General features: G+C 43.0%; 1 protein-coding gene across 4 annotated transcripts in view; it reads right to left on the minus strand.

Annotated features, from left to right (window-relative positions):
- The window catches only part of PARM1 (prostate androgen-regulated mucin-like protein 1), a 49,363-nt gene that overhangs the window by 4,854 nt on the left and 26,739 nt on the right, over nucleotides 1–17,770 (minus strand). For all 4 annotated transcript variants that reach the window (XM_038399030.2, XM_043512791.1, XM_043512790.1 and 1 more), the window contains exon 2: nucleotides 4,787–5,548. In XM_038399030.2, the coding sequence (XP_038254958.1) occupies nucleotides 4,787–5,548 (762 nt within the window). The remainder of the gene's footprint in view (nucleotides 1–4,786; nucleotides 5,549–17,770) is intronic.

The following is a 17,770-nucleotide window of genomic DNA, read 5'->3' on the forward strand; positions in this document are numbered from 1 at the left end:
AGAAGTGAATAAGCAGGTTTATGGATGGATGAGCCAAGCCTGGGTCCCTGACAATGTAGAGACACTGTTTAGGAGCTGCCCTCAGAACTGATCTCATTTAAATTCCCAGCGGGACAAAGAGGGGAAAGTTTTCAACACTCCTTCAAGTTACAGGTTTATTCGTAAGTAATGAGCTTCTGAGCCCATTGGTTCTGCAGCCTCTAATAACGTATTCAATGGGCTACAGGCCGCGGGGGCTTCCTGACAGTTATTCAATGGTGCCTGTTAATTGGCTTCACCTTGCAGCCCTTCCACTTGAGACTGCAGTGCCAATGCCCTACTGATTCCATTCTGTAGCCTGCAGACGCTCGCTGGAAAAGCAGCACTTTGGGCTGGTTTCCTCTCAGCATTGCTGTTAGCTTAAGAAGACTGCCAGAGCCAAAAGTCAAACGAAGTCTTCACTTGCTCACTTTATGCTCTTGTCTGCTTGGTATGATAACATGGGGGAGGGGAAAATACTTGCAATCTTTATATTTCCTTTGCAGCAGGGAGATATTTGATATGAGTTGGGCAGCTTTATATTTTTGTAACCGTGATGCTCTGCTGTGTTTATTTTATCCAAAACCATTCTGCTGCCTTTACCAAACACTGGAAGTGTGTGTGTTCTGAAATAACGACCCTGCAACGTGCAGGTCACAATCTGGCAGACAATGAAAATATGGTAAATGATTTTTTTTTTACCACCTTTAAGATAAGTCTCAAGTGACAGACTTACGACTTCATACTCCCAACCTGAACCATCCAAAAACAATCCACAAAAGCATACAGTCCTCTGCACAAGCAGTAATTACTTCACAGGGAAATGGTTTTGCCTATGCAAAAACACTGTTCAGTGCTTATACAGCAGGTTAGATAAAACTTGAAGAGCTCAGAAGGGTCCCCCCAAAATACAGTTTTTTATTAAAAAAAAAAACCCAAACCCTCAAAAATTAGGGCCAAGATTTTCAGAAGCCACTGGTGACTGTGGGTCCCCAGCGTGAGATATGCGGAAGGGCCTGATTTTCAAAGAGCGGGAGATCAGCACTGTCTGTGAGGTGCCGAAAATTAAGCCGCCAGACTCACTAGCTGCTTTGAAAAATTCTGGAGAAAATATCTAGCAAATAGGTGACTTCTGCAGACCTGTTAAGGTTTCTGCCACAGCTCTTCACATCTGCCAGCCCCTGCTAGGTCTCCTCTCCACTTCGCATTCTCCCCGACAAAGTTTCTTTTCTGCTCTGTTTTTCTTTAGGAATTCCTCTCTTCTCCCTTACATGGCTCCTCTGTCCCCCCTTCCCACTGCTGTGGACAAAGATTTCTGAGAAAGAGGGAGCAAGTGTCCGGCACCGAGACAGAGGGTTCAGCACAGCTGAGGCAGGCAGAGCTCGGGAAATGTGGAAGTGGCCATGCCAATGCCCATGACACCATGGTTAGCTGGGTGTCCTCTTTTGTACGCTGAAAGAATGAACTTTTACCTACTATTGCTAAGGACAGCCAGGGCTTCCTTCTGTAACAAGTCGCCCATCTTACTTCAGCCTCTTAACTACATTCACACAGCACCCTTCAAACGGCAGACTTTATCATTGTCCTAGGTTATTTTAAATAACCCCTCTGCCCCCATTGTCATTTTGTGGCAATGCTGCTACTCTGTTTTACTGGGATAGTAACACTTATTTCCCCCCCTCTTCCCACATAATGGGCACACACCCACTGCCAACTGTGAGCCAGCAGCAGCAGCCAAGATCCATTTCCGGGTGTCTCTCATTCAGCCACCTTGGCTTTCCAGCACCACGAAATGTCTGTGTGTAGAGGAGAGATCACTCATCACTTCTGGTGTACGGCACCTCTGTCCACACTCTTAACCCCAAAGGACACCAGCTGCAAAGGTGTTTAATGGCAGCGTCTGAATATACTTTTCTGATGACACAGGAGGGAAATCAACTCTGAAACATGGCTCCAAGTCCTATGGTTCTAGGATCTTGAGACTCTCCTACAGGAAAAACAAAGACCACTCTCTCACTGGAAAAGACTTCTCATGCCCTTCTCTGTAGGCAAGCCTTCCACCTTGTGGGGCTGCAGAGAGACTGAGTGGACACCCGGGTCCACAAAACCAGCGTAACTGGCAAGTCTCATGCTGCTTGTCTGTGCTCTATATTCAAGAGGAGCTACAATTAGCCAATGCAGTTAAATGGAGAAGATACTGGACTTCTGCATGGGGAAAGAAAACAGTCTGAGAATTCCTCCTATTAACTCATTGTAGCTCCTCTTAACCATGGAGACAGGAAATACTTAGTCACAGCAGCGTGGGACTCGGCAGGCACTCAGGTTTGGCTGGGGAAAACGACGGGCTGAGGAATGAATGTTGGCTTTAACCTTTGAAACTACTGCGATTTGTATGCAACCGTCCCACCAAAAATTCAGGTGGCTTATTCACGGTGTGTCTCCACCTGTACCGAGGAGACATGGGGGTGTAGGGGAGGATGAGTAGGGATGTTTGCTAGCAGTGTGGAGGAAGCACATGCAGTGGTTTGTGCTGGTACTAAGCATGCTGGTCTGGGACCCAGACTGTCTGCCTGTGAGTTTGTCTTGCAAAACCAGCAGAACTTGCATCCATTACTTTAAATCCCCACCCAATAGCCTATTTTGTTCCCCCAAAACAAATCCATTAAAATAAAAACAGACCCTTTCTACCCAAAAACAGCTTTTATGCAACATAAAGATGCAGCCTAATATTACTTTGATCTACGTTGCATGTAGGAAGTGATTTTATATTGCCCCCTCAAACGTACCCATAACACTGTCAACCTATACCATAAAATATACTGGAGATCAAAGACTGGGCCAGAGCAATCATAACTTCTTGTTTTACTTTACAGGGCTTGATGATCCAACCTTAATGTGCTGTTAACTCTAAATTTTGGCGTTTAGACAGAGATCTCTCCCACTTGTTCTGCTTAATGAGGGGGAAGAAAAGTTAATGACTAAAGGAATGCGATGAAAAAAATGAAACATCTAGTCTGTTTTTATTATTATTAAATATGAGTTGGGACTAAATGGTACAAACTCAAATAACCCCTGAACTTTGGGGACTTTTGCATCCAGATCCATATTCCAGTTGTGCCTCCATCTCTTCTTTCTTTATACAGTTGGGATGGTTCACAACACACCTACTAATTTCTAGTCTCAATGAATAAGTTCCTTGGTGCTGTAAAGCAGGACAGTGCTGAATTATGTATTTGAGCACTCTACAAATGAGATGATGTTTATTGGTGTCTTTAGAGCACCACTATTTCCATGTCCTCTCTTAAAAGGGTCACTTTGTATCACAACTCACAATCATCCCTATAGCTGATGTTTAATGCTATGGAATATGCTGCAGAGACTAAATTTAATCAGAAGAAAAAATACACACTAGTATATCACAGCACTGTAGGACTCCCCCAGATTTCAGGGTGATGGGGACTGATTTTTCTCTAGAGGTATCACCTGCATGGACACTGTATTTTATTCAAAATTCAAGGGAGCAGGAGAGAATTCAGTTTGGCAGAAGTGCCTTTATTTTGTTTTTCCCATTGGTGACTGGTCAAAGGGAATGATCCTGACTGCAGCTCCTTGAACTATGATGGCTCCAGCCCTTGGAATAGGCCACCCCACTGGCAATGAGATTGGAGGGGAAAACGCCACCAAACAAGTTTGAAAGATTGTATAAAGCTTGCTGTAGCCTCAGTTTTAAAATGTCTCACTCTGTACATCAAGTTACTGGATTAAACAGAATGGGTATGGAGAGGACAGGAAAGAATCAGTCTGAAATGAGTAAGGTAGCCCATAATGAAGGACATTGAGATAATATCCTGATCATAGGAATCCACGTTGATTATCACCATCCCCAGTCTATTCTCACACTAGCCCTTCATAGGGCAACTTGCCATGCTGACATCATCATATATGGTGCATATACGTGTACACGCAACACATCTTTGACCACTTTTCAAAGATAACGGATTAGTAGGTGATTATATCTGACCTTCCAAACATCTAAGATGCCATTAAAAGCCTGTGCCAGAATGTTGTCATGTTATTTCCTCCATAAATGGGGAATTTCCCTTCAACTGTCTTGAGCTCTGGCATTGACTATATTTAACCTTGAACCAGTGATTTGTTTAAGGTCCAATACCTCAACCTTCACGATGAGAAGAAGCTGTATGCCATTAGAAAGCCACAAATTCTTCAATTTCTCTAGTAGGATAGGGTACTTATTTAACCGTGGCAGGTTGAGATTTCAAACCTTAAAACTGTGTGTAGAAAAGCTATTGGATAACTCTCAGAAAGGTTTCTAAGTTCACTGGCCGTGGGGAAAAGGAAAAGCGTCTTTTCTCAATAGAAAATGTGGTACCTATGGTCAGCAGATATGTTGTGGTCAACTAGTCTAGAGTGTAGGAAGTGAAATTCTTATTAAAACTTAGAGTTTGGTGTCAGACCTGTCAGAATATACCCAGTCACTGTTAAAACATCTTTCTATGAAGGGATCACAGGTGTAGAAGAGATTCATAATAAGGCTATACCATGTGATGTACGTAAAACACAGAGCTGTAGCTCCTGAGTAACTTTGTTATTACAAGTAACCAGAAAGCACTTCCAATGCATAGATGTGAGTGCTCTTTTTCTCACCCCTTTGCCTCCCCCCTCAATGCTCCCCCCCCCAAATAACAGGAGAAATGAAGTACTAAAGGTGACAGCATAAATAACGCACATACTAAATCATCTGCCTCACCTGAACTTAAAGCCCGCTGGACCTCTTCCATGGTTACTCCTGTGGAGAAAGTGGTGCTCTCAGTGGAGGTGGCCTCTGTGACAGACTTGGTTGCCAAAGTCACTTGAGATTTTTGTCTGATCGCTGGGCCTGATGAGAGGGACTCTGGGGGTGTCTTTTTAGTCGGGGCATCCTCTGTAGCAGGTGCTGCCGTGGATGTGTTTGGCAGCTGGGTTGTGTTTTGATTTGTAATGGTGGTCTGTGTGGAAGAACCTGCCGACGACGATGAAGACACGGTATTAGTTAGGTGAGAGAAGGTCGTTGCTGGGGTGGCTGTATCTGGAGCTGTTGTGACTGTATCTGGAGCTGTTGCGGAAGGGGTGGCTGTATCTGGAGCTGTTGTATTTGTCAGGCTGGCAACTGAAGTCCTGGAGATGTGTTCTGTGGCTGTTGATTCTGACCCAGTGGTTGATGACGGTGATGGGCTGGTGGCTGAAACATCTGCTGTTTCTGTATATGAGGCAAGTTGTGTAGTGGCAGCTGACAACTCTTTTGTGGTGCCTAAGGAGATTGTGGTGTTGCCCTGTTCAACTGGTCCTGAGGTGACTTTGTCTCTTGAAGTGGTCGCTGTTGCTTCTGATGCTGATTGTAGCTTGTCTGCTGATGTGCTAGCAGCAGGGGTGACGGGGACAGTGGTTTGAGTTGATTCTGACGTAATGGTATTTCTCTCAGAAGGACTGAGAGAGGATTCAACTTCTGAATGTGCAGAGTGAAGATGCAATCCTGAGGAGAAGACACATGTGTTAACACTGGAAAATTGTTGCGACAAGGTGCACTCTTGTGACAAGAGCACATAGCAAAAGGCTTGGAATGAATGGCCAGTCAGTTACAGTTTTACTACACTCATCCTTGAAAGGGATGTTTGCCTGAAGTAAGGAGGATTTCAGTTACCATTGAAATAGATGGTACAAATGAAAAATCATGTTAAAGTAAGAAACTGTTTTTTTTGCCTCCCACTATATTTATATCCAATTGGGGACACTTCTTGAAACAATTGTTTCCCTGCTTTAATTTTGAAATTTCAACCAGCTTTGAATTTCAGATAATAGTTCAAGGGATCCAAGAGAGCTGTTGTTGACAGCCATTAAACAGGGCATTGTCCTACTGTGGAAGGACCCTTATAAGACAGTCTGTAAAATACAGAAAACTATCCTGGATACCACTCATGTGAACGAAGTTCTCTTCCCAAAGCTACTGCTCAGTGCCATGTTACTGGCCTGCTACCAACTGTGTTTGAGTTATATTACAACCTGTTTTCTCTTCTGATCAGTACCTAATGGAGTCGTTTGATTATTAGTACACACCATGCCAAACACTATTTTCCATCGTTAAGGAAAGTACTAGCAAATCTAGAGAGTCTTACCATGTCTTCTATAACTGTATTGAAAACAGCCTGGCCCCAGGTATGCTAGCAGCCAGCAGTTGAGGCCAGTGGGAACCTCTTGTTGATAGTCACTAACAATAGGTCACTTTCTTGGTGTAGACAGGCCGCAAGAGGAGAGCCCTTGATCCTAAGCTAGATCCTGAGCCATTGCAAGATGCTGGCTGGCATTGTGGCCAAGACAGACAAAGCAGCAGCTATATTTGATTGCACGAGAGAGTGAAGTATTTTGATGATTTTGCCTCTGTTTTCATTCTGAGACCATCTTCCACCAAGATATCTATGCATCCTGCTTTCCACAGTTGTTAACCATCCTTAGGCAAGCAGCTCTTTTACATGAACGATAGTTGTATGATATGAAGTATAATTAGGATTTGATTTTTATTGGTAAAGGTCAGTAAACCATTTCACAGTACACAGACAAACGGATGAAACCATATTTCCACTGCTCAGAATTTACAGATAGGCAAAGTGAGAAGTCTGTATCACCACTGCTGCTAGCACACCAGCTTGAGCATTACAGTTTGATTTACTTTGGATATTTTGACATGGGATGTTGCCAATTGAACTGTTATCAAGCTTTAACGTTTTGAATCTCAGCGTCTGTCATTAAATAATTGTCTGACCCCCCCCGAAATTTCCCACATCTGTGAACATTTAAATCTATAATCAAAAAATACTTAAAAATAAACATTAACAAAATAAATATTCTGTCAAGCCAAGTATATGCCAGTAAATTTAGACCAATGTTAACTAAGTTACGTGAACAAGAAATAACTCATTCCACGTGTAGGTTAAAAATATTATGATGATAGTAAGAATGCAGTTGCCATGTTGAATCTACTCTCTCTGAAACACAGTCACTTAAACTCAGTTCAGCAAAATCAGAGGGCAGCAAATTATCTATTGAAATATTTCCTTCTGTTTAAGGTCTGAAAATAGAGACATCTTCCCCTGCTGCTTGCATTGTCTGCCCACTGCAGGTGAAGATGGAGAGTTAGTTAAATTGAATGTTATCACTTAATTTGATTTTTCTAGACTCTTTCTCCACTGGAACACAGAAGGTACATCTACCCAGCAAAAAGAACCCCATGGCAGCGAGTTTCACAGTTCGGGTCAACTGATTATAAAGCAAAACAGAAAAGTCCTGTATTGCATTTTGCCAACAGTGCAATATTTAGCCTCCTGCTCGGTATACCAGGAGTACTACACTACATGCAAACACACACATTCACTCATCCGCACAATGAAGAAATATTAACATACATTTCTAAAATCTGCATGTACTCAACTCCAGCACTCCCATATTAGTCTGATCTACAATGGCCTTTCACTGAAGCTCTGAAGCCTTTGACCTGTTTTTCACTGGCTTAAGTACAGGATGGATGCATTGTCACTGCAATAGATAAGCAAACCACACAAAGTACTGCACCCAAATACTTGACGCATCTTGCCAACCCGAATTCCAGCATTAGCCATGGGTTTAACACATCTACCTTACGATGCTGGCTTGTTTCTGATTGCATCAAGCCAGAACTACACACAAATCCAGATGGTGTTTATGTATGCTGGGTTGGCAGAATTTTTTATTTGTATCTGTGAGAGCACACCTACTAAAAAGGATAGTGCTGTCTCCATTTTGGGACTGCATGGTCAAAAGCACCAGGTGTCAGGGAAGTTATGACCTCTGTAGGACTTCCCTCCATGCTAGTTGCAAAGTCATTGGGGGACGTAACCAGTATAGGAGCTACACTGAAAAATATTTAAGAGGGCTACACTGGCTGTTACACCATGGTAAGCTTGAAGCTATCAATAATGCTGCAGGGGGGGGGAGGGATAGCTCAGTGGTTTGAGCATTGGCTTGCTAAACCCAGGGTTGTGAGTTCAGTCCTTGAGGGGGCCATTTAGGAATCTGGGGCAAAAATTGGGGATTGGTGCTGCTTTGAGCAGGGGGTTGGACTAGATGACCTCCTGAGGTTCCTTCCAACCCAGATATTCTGTGATCCTTTCTCAGTTAGGAAGTCTCTTTGTACTTAAGAATGCACAGACTTGGGGAAAAATTGGCTCATTCCTGGGTGTGCCTCAGAAATGATTAAAACACAAAGTTACAATTTCTAGAACATCTAATTTACCAAAATCCCCTCCTTCAGTCTCTCTGGCCAGCAGCTTCCTTCAGCAAATAGCACTTCAGCACCTGTGTAGCAAACTCAACCTATTCAGCAAGTTGGGCACCTGGAAATAACACAGAGTGTATCCTCCCGCCCCCAACCTCTTTCCACTTCCTTGTTTCTTTCTTAGCAGAAAGATGAGTCAGTCTTTTCTTTCTTCTCCTCAGCAGCAAATTTCAATTTTTCTTCTAATCTACTAGGCCAAATTCAATGTTGACCAATTTCTGTTGTCTTCCTTTGTGTTTGTTTGGCTACAGAAAGAACATGCAGACAATACATTACATGGGAATAATTTTTATTCTTGTGACATTCATTTATTTATATCCACAGAGCAGCGCTTCAAATGTTGTGGAGTCACATTCATTCAAGCACCACCAAGCAACACAATTAACTAATTATAATATGCTACAAATTGGACTCTGTGTGGGTGGCAATTGCTACGTTAAGTTTCAGCATCCATAACTTCCTTCTTTTAGCAGCTCATTACAAATTCTTTGTGAGCTGAAATTTTTCCCTGCTTGGTCTCACCTTGGTGAAGGTGAAATTCCTAAGTAGAGTTGGTTGGAGAAAACTTTCAAGGTTTTGAAAGTTGACCAGAAATGATGGGGGCAGAATTGGGGAAATGGTCTACGAAGAATGCATGGGTGGTTACTTCTGAGTCATTTTTCCAGCCAAATACAGAAAAGAGACTTGCTCGCTCTTGGATAACTCAAGGGATGGAAGTTAGAAACTTCAGACTTGTCTTGATTTGATTATCTCATTTAGACTTGAAGTCAACTGGGTGGGAAGACGTGCAGCTGAAACGTTCCAATGTGTGCAAAAATTGAGTTTAAGTATTCCTCTCTGTTTAGAGGTGCATTTTCAGAACCTACTACATAAGGGTATCCCTGTTGAAGAGCTGTTTAGAGGTCTCGGGGTGGGAGGGGGGGATGACTGTATGTCAGGGAGATGCAATACATCCTGGAATTCCTAGGCACACAGGGGCAGTATTCATGCTGCTTCATTATTAAGCATAGGACAGTGCAGATTGTCTCTGTATCTGTGTGTGGTTATGGCCCAGTCTCCTGGCCCTTTTTTCTGCAGTGGCTTTTGGGGGAAAGGATTCCTGCTCTGCAATTGTGTATGACTACTGCATTGGGAGGGCTCCAAGGGGAATAGCTCTTTGTATCCTCCCACCAGTGCCCCCTGCTGAATGCAGTCTGGCCCTACATCTCTCTCATAGCTTGAGAAAGGAGCTGTTTAAAGCAGTGGTGGATGAACCTGGAACCTTTGAGGCGATCCCCAAACCAAACTCCTCTCTGGGCTCCAGGCACGGGGTCTTAGAGCTTAGTGCTCCTCTAAGCCAGTAGTCACAGTGCACTTGTCTGTTACTTGCCGTCTCTGTTGAACCAGAACTTGCGAGTGCTGTGGTTTTGATACAGCGGGCTGGAACGCAGCCAGTTCAGGCTCCCACCCAAACCATTCACCCAGCCTTTAAAAACTGCAGCCCCGACAGCCAAATCTTCACACTTGCAAAATGGTCCCACTGGACGTCCAGCAAAGCAAAGGGGACAGGGCGCTGTTCCCCATAGGATGGCAGCCTGCATAGATGTTTAAATGCTGAGCACATGATGAAATGGATCAATATTCTCCTTTCACCATCTAGATGACTATATATTTGTGTGTGAGACATTTTTTACTAGTGTAGGTTTGCGCCTATTAAACCAAGGAGAGGTTCTGGTTAGCAACACGCAGAGCGAGGAGGAATGTAGGGGTGTCCGTGCCACGTTGCTTGTTGCAAGCAGCACCCTGGCACATAGTATTGCAATTAGTGTTTGTAAAGCCCAAGGGCTCTTGAGATATACAGAAAGCTTGACCGTTGGGTAGGAAACGTTGAGCAGGAAACGTTGAGCAGGCAAGGAGCATCTTCGCTCTCAGATATCCAGCTGCAAGACTGTTATTCGATGGTGAGGTTTAAGCAGAAAGGCCCACAGACTCTCTCATTTGAGGCTTCTGGGGGAAGATCGTGTGGCTTGGGGAACAGAGCACTGTGCCCCCTGGGCCTTGGGGTGAGGCAACCTGGGTTTTAATCTCTGGGCAAGTCACCTCACCTCTCTGTGCCTCAAGTTCTCCATCAGTGAAATGGGCATATCTGCCTTCTTTTGTGAACTGCCCTGATGTCTGGAAGGAAAGTGCTGTATAATTCTCTCCCCCCAGCCCCCACTCACTCCTTAGCCAGACCTGCTAGACTGGACTGTACATACTCTAGTGCTGCCAGTACGATCTATCGTGCTGTCTCCAATAAAATAGCATTACATTTGGTCTGGCAGGGCTCAATAACTCAAACTTGTGAGGGCCTCTGAATTATAAACTGTGCTGTACTCCTGCAAAACTCATTAACAATCCCCACGGGTTAAACTTACTGGGTGTGGTGTTCTTTCCCCCTCCACCCTGTAAGAGTTCAGTAAAAGTGGGGGCAGCTCTCAGAATGAGTCTTTATGCGTAACACACGCGCAAGAGCTGAGTGGTTTCGTCAGGATTAAAAAGCAGAAGACAGACAATTAGAGCACTACTATTTTTATATGAAAAAGGTGGTGCAGTGTAAACAAGCCTGGGTCCATTTTATGGCATCTGCTATTATTTTAAATTCTCAGCATCACACAAATGGAAGGCTACAGATTTAGAAGAGGGTTTTATTTGTTTTTATAGCTGATTCAGTTAAACGTAGAAGGGATTTTTAAAGGCATCAATTTTGAATCCCTCCTCCTTATTGGAATGTGTGCTATGCAGTTTCTGCTTAATGGTCTTCTACTAGCTAACGCTTCTACTGGAAATTGCAAAGACGTGTATACCAGGGCCAAGGTTTTAAAATAGCCCAAAGAAGGCTCCTGGGGGTTGATTGTCAAAAGCACCTAAAGGATTTAGGAACATTTAGCACTCATGAAAGTCGCTAACCTGGGAGCCTAAATTCCTCAGCTGCTTCTGAAAATCTCCCTCCCAAGTAAACGGACTGATGTGCTGAACACCCAGTAAGCCTCAACTGAGGCCAGACTGCAGGCTCAGGACTTCTGAAAATCGGGCCACCTGACTTTAGACTTCTGTTGTGAAAAGTGTTGCTCTTCATGTATTTTTCCCCCTCGTATTACCTTCTTGCGTCACCATCTCTTTAAAATCACTCTGTAACCACAAACGAAAATGACAAAGCATTTTCTTTCATTTCTAAAACTGAACTTGTAAAGGGCATTTCATTTTCTCATGCTTGCCTGCCACAGACAAACACAACAGCTAATTCTGCCATCCGTGACTGGGCAAAGGCCAGAAGCAGGAGCATCAAGTGGGGGGGATGATTTTAAATGAGTCCTGTCACTGGCACAGGGGAGCAGGGTGGAGTCAGGAAGACTCGATTTAATCATGGATTTCTACATAAAAGTGCATTCTTGGTGGCTGTTATAACCTTAATACATATTTTTCACAACTCAGAGGTAGATGTAGGTTTCATTTTTAGAAGGTACACACTATACATTAAGTGATTTATTTCAAAAACTTTTCAGATTAGTTTTACAACTATATCAGAAAATGAATGATTGTTTGGTTATTTCATTTACGTAATTGAAGCAGATATTTATGAAGTCATTGGGAAGTGAACTATCTCCAATTCATTAATATTTGGAGTATTTTCTTGCTAGGCTGTATTAGGAGGAGAACATCACCAGCCAGTCACTTAAATTGTTTTATTTAACTAAAACAACATTATGTATTCTGGATTTTTTTCTTCAATAGCAAATGTATAATAATTTCACAAAACAAGCATAAGAATTTTTGAATTTAGTTAAACATTCAAGCTTTTTAAAATCAGGTTTGTTTTTGTTAAAATTGTTTTTAACTAAAATAAATGAAATATTTAAAAAAAACCCCAAAATTAAATTGACCATGTCAGCCAGGTTAACGGGAAACTTAAAATATTGGCTTTCTGCAGCTAACTCAGTCGTCTTCACCTTCATTTTCCTGTTTGCTCATGATCTGGAAAAGAAAAACAAGCTTTCCTGCTTGTTCAGGTCCCAAACGATTTTTCAATTTGGAACGAATTAGTCCAAAGGAAGAAAATATTCTTTCTATACTGACAGAAGAAGCTACTGCTGTTAAAAGTGAGATTATCACTTCAACAGTCTCTGAATCCAAGTGCTTAAGTGACTTCCACCAGTTCACTGGTGTGACTTTCTTTAAAACATCATCAGCAAACATATATTTCTTGAATGGTTCTTATTTCCAAACTCGGTCTCTTTTACAGCCTGCTGCCATTATAGGTTTTCCCTTCCAGTGAGAGAATGGTATGGTAGATCTCAAATCAATGAAGGCTACACTTCAAGACTTTGGGAATATGCTGCTCGAACAGTTTCACTTTTGTTTCTACTGCCTGTCCCTCCCTTCTCACATTTATCTCCAGACTTCTTCTCCTTATCCAGATCTATTCCGCCCCCAACAATCTTCTTTTTTGAACTTTTTGAAACTTTGCACTTTTAGAGAGAGGTAAGGGATTGACTTGGTTTACACAAATTTGCAGAGGGTCAATGTCTGTTATTTCTCATCTCTCTATATTTTATTTATTTATTTAAAACATTTTTGCTGTTAACAAGCACGTTATCTCTGGAGACACAAATCCACAGTTTGAGAACTGCAAAACTAAGCATCTTCTAGACTGAGCACTGAGTCCCATTGGGTAGATAGATTAACCTAAATAATCTTTCTATACAAAAGCCCCTGGAACGCCATAAAATTGGTTCCCTAATCCATGAGCTATTGGAACTCATTTACAAAACTTTTCTTAAACATTACATAAATATATTGTCTCATACTATAGAAATTAGAATTTATAATCCCTATTCCGTGATGAGATCTCTTTGAGCTATAATGTATCTTAATTAAAACTATCTAACCCTAAGCATTTTATAAAAAAAATCAGATTTTTTTGATTAAAAAAATCATTGATTTTTATCCACCCTGCAGGAGAGTCTTATGGCCTGGCTGCTGGACAGGGGTCTAAAGACTTTCCCACACTGTGGTCAGGAGGTAAACTCCCCAGTTGCACCATGCTGATGGGGTCCATTTGTGGCCTGTTGAGGTGCTAATGCTAAGGCCACCCATACAGGGATACTCAGGGAAACCCAAGGTCTGTAGTAACAAAGATGCTATTTTGATAGTTGGTCTGTTGACAAAGGAAATCTTGGCCTGGGGGCTGCCTCTGAGTGGGTGGGACAATCTCCTTCTGCTATTTTCCTTCTTCCCTTTCATCGTGGTGATAGAGGGGGACACAGAAAGGTGCACCAGGGCTGAGACTGTAGGGAGCAAAGCAGACCCGTGACACAGAACTCTCTAGAGCAGTGGTCTCTCTTTGGGTTCTCTATTTCCCGGTCTGTGAAGTCTATTTGGTGAGGGATGGGAAAGAGAGGTAACAACACGGTGTTTAGTTGCCAAGATTGTTTGCTGTCTTAGAGCTCTCAGGGCGTACTGTGCCTTTAACCCTTGAATCAAGACCAGCCAGCCCTCAAACGGTTCCATAGTGTAGGTTCTGTCCGCCCAGAAATTCTTGTGGGCCCTGTCCTCTCCTGACGGTGCCCCTCCCCTCCAGCTTATAAACCATGCCACATCCTTGTTGCAACTGCAGTGACTGCATGGGAAAGAAGAATGGTTGTACATCCTGTCTCTGCCATAAGGGCTATTCCTTTTATTATTAAATGTGGCTAGTTAATACATTTCATTAAATAATGAAGGTGCTTCTTGTTAAGCTTGTATTATGGGAGAATGATGTCCTTGGCTTGTAGCTGCAGATGTCTATGTATATATCTAACAAACTGAGTCTTCAGCCAGGAGCAAGTGCAGACGGACCTGCAACCAGGAAGTGCCATGGAGAAGTGGTTTATGATGTAGATCCACTCACTCTTCTTCAACATGAGGAAACAGCTGAATAAAACTCCCTTCTTGGCAAATCTGAAAGATACTAGTAGCCAAGTGTCATTTTTCTTTACACTTGTGGTGGGGAAGATTCCTCTAGAGTGCAAGATCCGGATAAAGATGCAGGTTACCCCTGGGTTCCAGCCCAGTAGTGTACCTGAACATTCCAGTTTTTGGAACTTGAGTTCCCTTACTGTCACACAGGGAACAACTGAAATCAATGCTGGCTCCAGCTGACCACTATAATTTTTAGCAAAAGGGATTGTTCCCCCCACTCACCTGATTTCCCACTCTTGCTGAAAAATGAAGGGTAATGAATTCATTACTCGAGCCAGGCAACCCACAAGGCCGACCAATACAACATGAAATATTACCTTCATTGCTTAATTTGTTTGCTGGACACCAAATGCTTGTGCTGTGCAAGTGGCAACTGCCAATACTTCCTCCTGCAATATTAGTAAATCTGCTAATGCATGGGCCAATACTGTCTTAGCTGGAGCCACTGCTGGCTTTCTCTTGTCTTGTTTCCAATGTCAGTGCATTGTTGCTGTGGGATCCACTGGAATGCTATGCCACATCCACTGTGGACAAATACTATGAAACACATTAGTCCAAGAGGCCAGAAACCAGCTGTAAGAACTTACTCCCTTAAGATGGAAATGTTGCACAAACATTGGTTTAACTGATAACTATCTTCTATAAAGACTGTTTTCTTTTCACAGAAATCATTGTACCTTCAGCTTCCACCTTTATGAGAGCATTTGAGGTTATTAAAATAGATCAGTCCAACACACTCCTTTAGGGTACAAGCCACTTGAGTGTAAGGCAGAAGGGGGGTGGCATACAATTTTCAGCAGCAGGCAGTATTTCTGTGTCTAACACAGGGATGCTAATAGCACAGTTTACAGCAGGCATTGTTAGGTAGTGACCTCCTATGCTAAAAATTGTCAGGAGGCCAGCTGGCTGAGTTTTTGAGCCACTTGTAAAGAAGAGAATGCATAGCAATTTAATGACTGGAAGTCAAAGGAAAGGATGGTACGTGAAATCCTTTAATGCTTTCATGAAGTCTTGAGCAACTAAATAGAGGGAACGGGAGATTCTGACCAAAAAGCTGCTCTGAAACAGCAGAAGAGATGTGCATGTTTTTACAAGGTGTAGACATCATGTGTCTTTGAGAGGGAAGGCTGCTGTATCATAGCAAGTATTGCTTAAGGGTGTGCATGTAATCGGGCACGACAGCCTGTCATGTGGAGTGTACAGTGTTTGACCCAAAGTACCCATGCACCAATTTCTCTGTCATTAGCCCTGGATCGGTTGCAACCTCCCCGCTCACCCGTGGGAGCCCAGCTAGTCAGACTTTTCACAAGGCAGGCTGGCACCTTCCCCATATTTCTAATGAAAGAGGCATCTTCATTATAAGGGCTGTTGCAAATGCTCAGTATAGTGATGCTGGCTGTCTAAAACCTCACTTTCTCTCAGAAAGATGGGTGTCTGACGCTGTGTTGACTGAAAAAGGGGCTCTCTCCAACCAGTGTGCTGCTGGAGCATCGAAGGCCGAGGCACAGCTACGTGCAGCTTCCTGCTGTGTTGTGGCTGGCACAGAACCAGAGCTGCAGAAGCTTCTCACCAGTAAGGTATGGTAAATGCAGGCACAAATTAACTTCTGCACAGGTGTAAGAGAGCAGCCAACAATTCGTTATTTTCAAAGCAAAAGGAAAGCCAGTGTGATCCTCCCTTCCCCCTCCTGACAAAATTACATCACTTTGTGTTACACACTCAGAATTGAGGAGCCATCAGTAGTTCCAGGAAACACATGGGAGGTAAGCCAGGGCAGAATTTGGCCACAATATTTTGCTCATAATGCCAGAAATGCTGATTAGATTTAACCAAAGGACCCTGTCTTGACATTCTTGAAGTCCTGTTTCGTTATACACTTAGTATTTAAAAATAACTGTTGTAAATCACACTTCCATTTTGCTAAAGGCTGTGACTTTTCTAACCACTTAAAGAATTAGGAACCAGTTAGAGATTTCTTTTCCTTGATTGCCCTGGTAAAAAGTGCTATAGCACTTATTGTCACTATTTCATTGAGCAGGGCAATAACTCTCAGCAGCACAGCCGTATGCTAGACAGATACCCAACCTCACCCTGAAATAAAATGCCAACACAGGATGCTTCCAGCCTTCCCAGGAGTTCAGACATAGCCAAACCAGCCAGTTTATATATTTCTAGAAGATATCACTCTGGATTATATACATAGACTGGCCCATCTGTTTGCACCAGTTTCTTACCAGTGGATTTGTTGCATTAAATACTGAACTGACTTCCTTCTACCAGCGTAAGAATGGTCTGTTAATATCCCTGTTACCTCCTGTGTACATAAGTTACCACAGATGGAGGTGTATTGGTACTGGTTTGCCTCAATTCTGTGCATTCGTGCTGCTGCTCAATGTTTTATATGGAAAGTTGGATGACTGAGACTTGAGGTAGGAGCTAGAGTCTGATGAATGGTCAGATCACTTTATCACAAGTCTGATGTTTCTCTTACAGCACCAGCTCAGAGTCAAGGGGCTATAGCAGACTCCCCACTTTGTTTTGTTTGTTTCCCTAGCCCTCGTAGTTGCAGAAGAAGGTAGCGTGAAAATGTGAATAGGGTGCATCTTAAAAGCTCAAACTAGAAGGGAAATTAAAAAAATCCATTAAAAAAGGATTTTTTGTTTGCCTGTCTTAGGCTTTTTTTGCAGCCTGAGTCCTGAATGCTTGGGGTTAGCAACAGCGTAACTGCTTGGCTGGACTTTGGAGAGAGATGGTTGCACAGGGCCTACCAGAAAGGAGCCCAATCTCATGTGTGCCTTCCAGGCCCTACTTTTATAAATCTTGAGGGACAGCCAATGCCCCTATCCCTATGGTCACCTCAATCCACTGAATCTTCTGAAGTGCATGTAGTGGGAAAAACATTACTATTGTCACGTGTCTCAAACAGGGACTGTGCATTTCTTAGGCTTCTTAATGATCCAAATCTTAGGCCTATTCAAGTGGAATTCTGGCCCCCTGGGAGGATGCAAATGGCTTCTGAATGGAGTTAGTCAGAGTTTAAGGCCAGAAGGGACCACTAGATCATAGGTGACCTCCTGTACAGTACAGGGCCACCAACACCCCCCAGTAGTCTGGAAAAAAAGATCTCCGAGTGTCAGGAGCCAGAGCATCCACATTGTGACATCTACACACCCATAGCTTGATGATGGCTACACTGGTGCAGGGATGTATGGTCAGATAACTTGTACATTCACTAACTGCTTCGGCATGTGGTGCTTGTGGATGAGGCCAGGTGTGTAACTCCCTGCATTCTACAAGCAGATGTCTACCTCAGGCTTAAAATGGGGAACAACGATAACCACTTTCTGTTGTTGTGGTTTTTTAAAAGCTGAATTAAAATTTTTCATGTCTTAATACTTCATTGGTAATGGT

The sequence above is a fragment of the Dermochelys coriacea genome, chromosome 4, assembly GCF_009764565.3.
Source record: "Dermochelys coriacea isolate rDerCor1 chromosome 4, rDerCor1.pri.v4, whole genome shotgun sequence".
In the NCBI taxonomy this organism is placed as follows: domain Eukaryota; kingdom Metazoa; phylum Chordata; order Testudines; family Dermochelyidae; genus Dermochelys; species Dermochelys coriacea.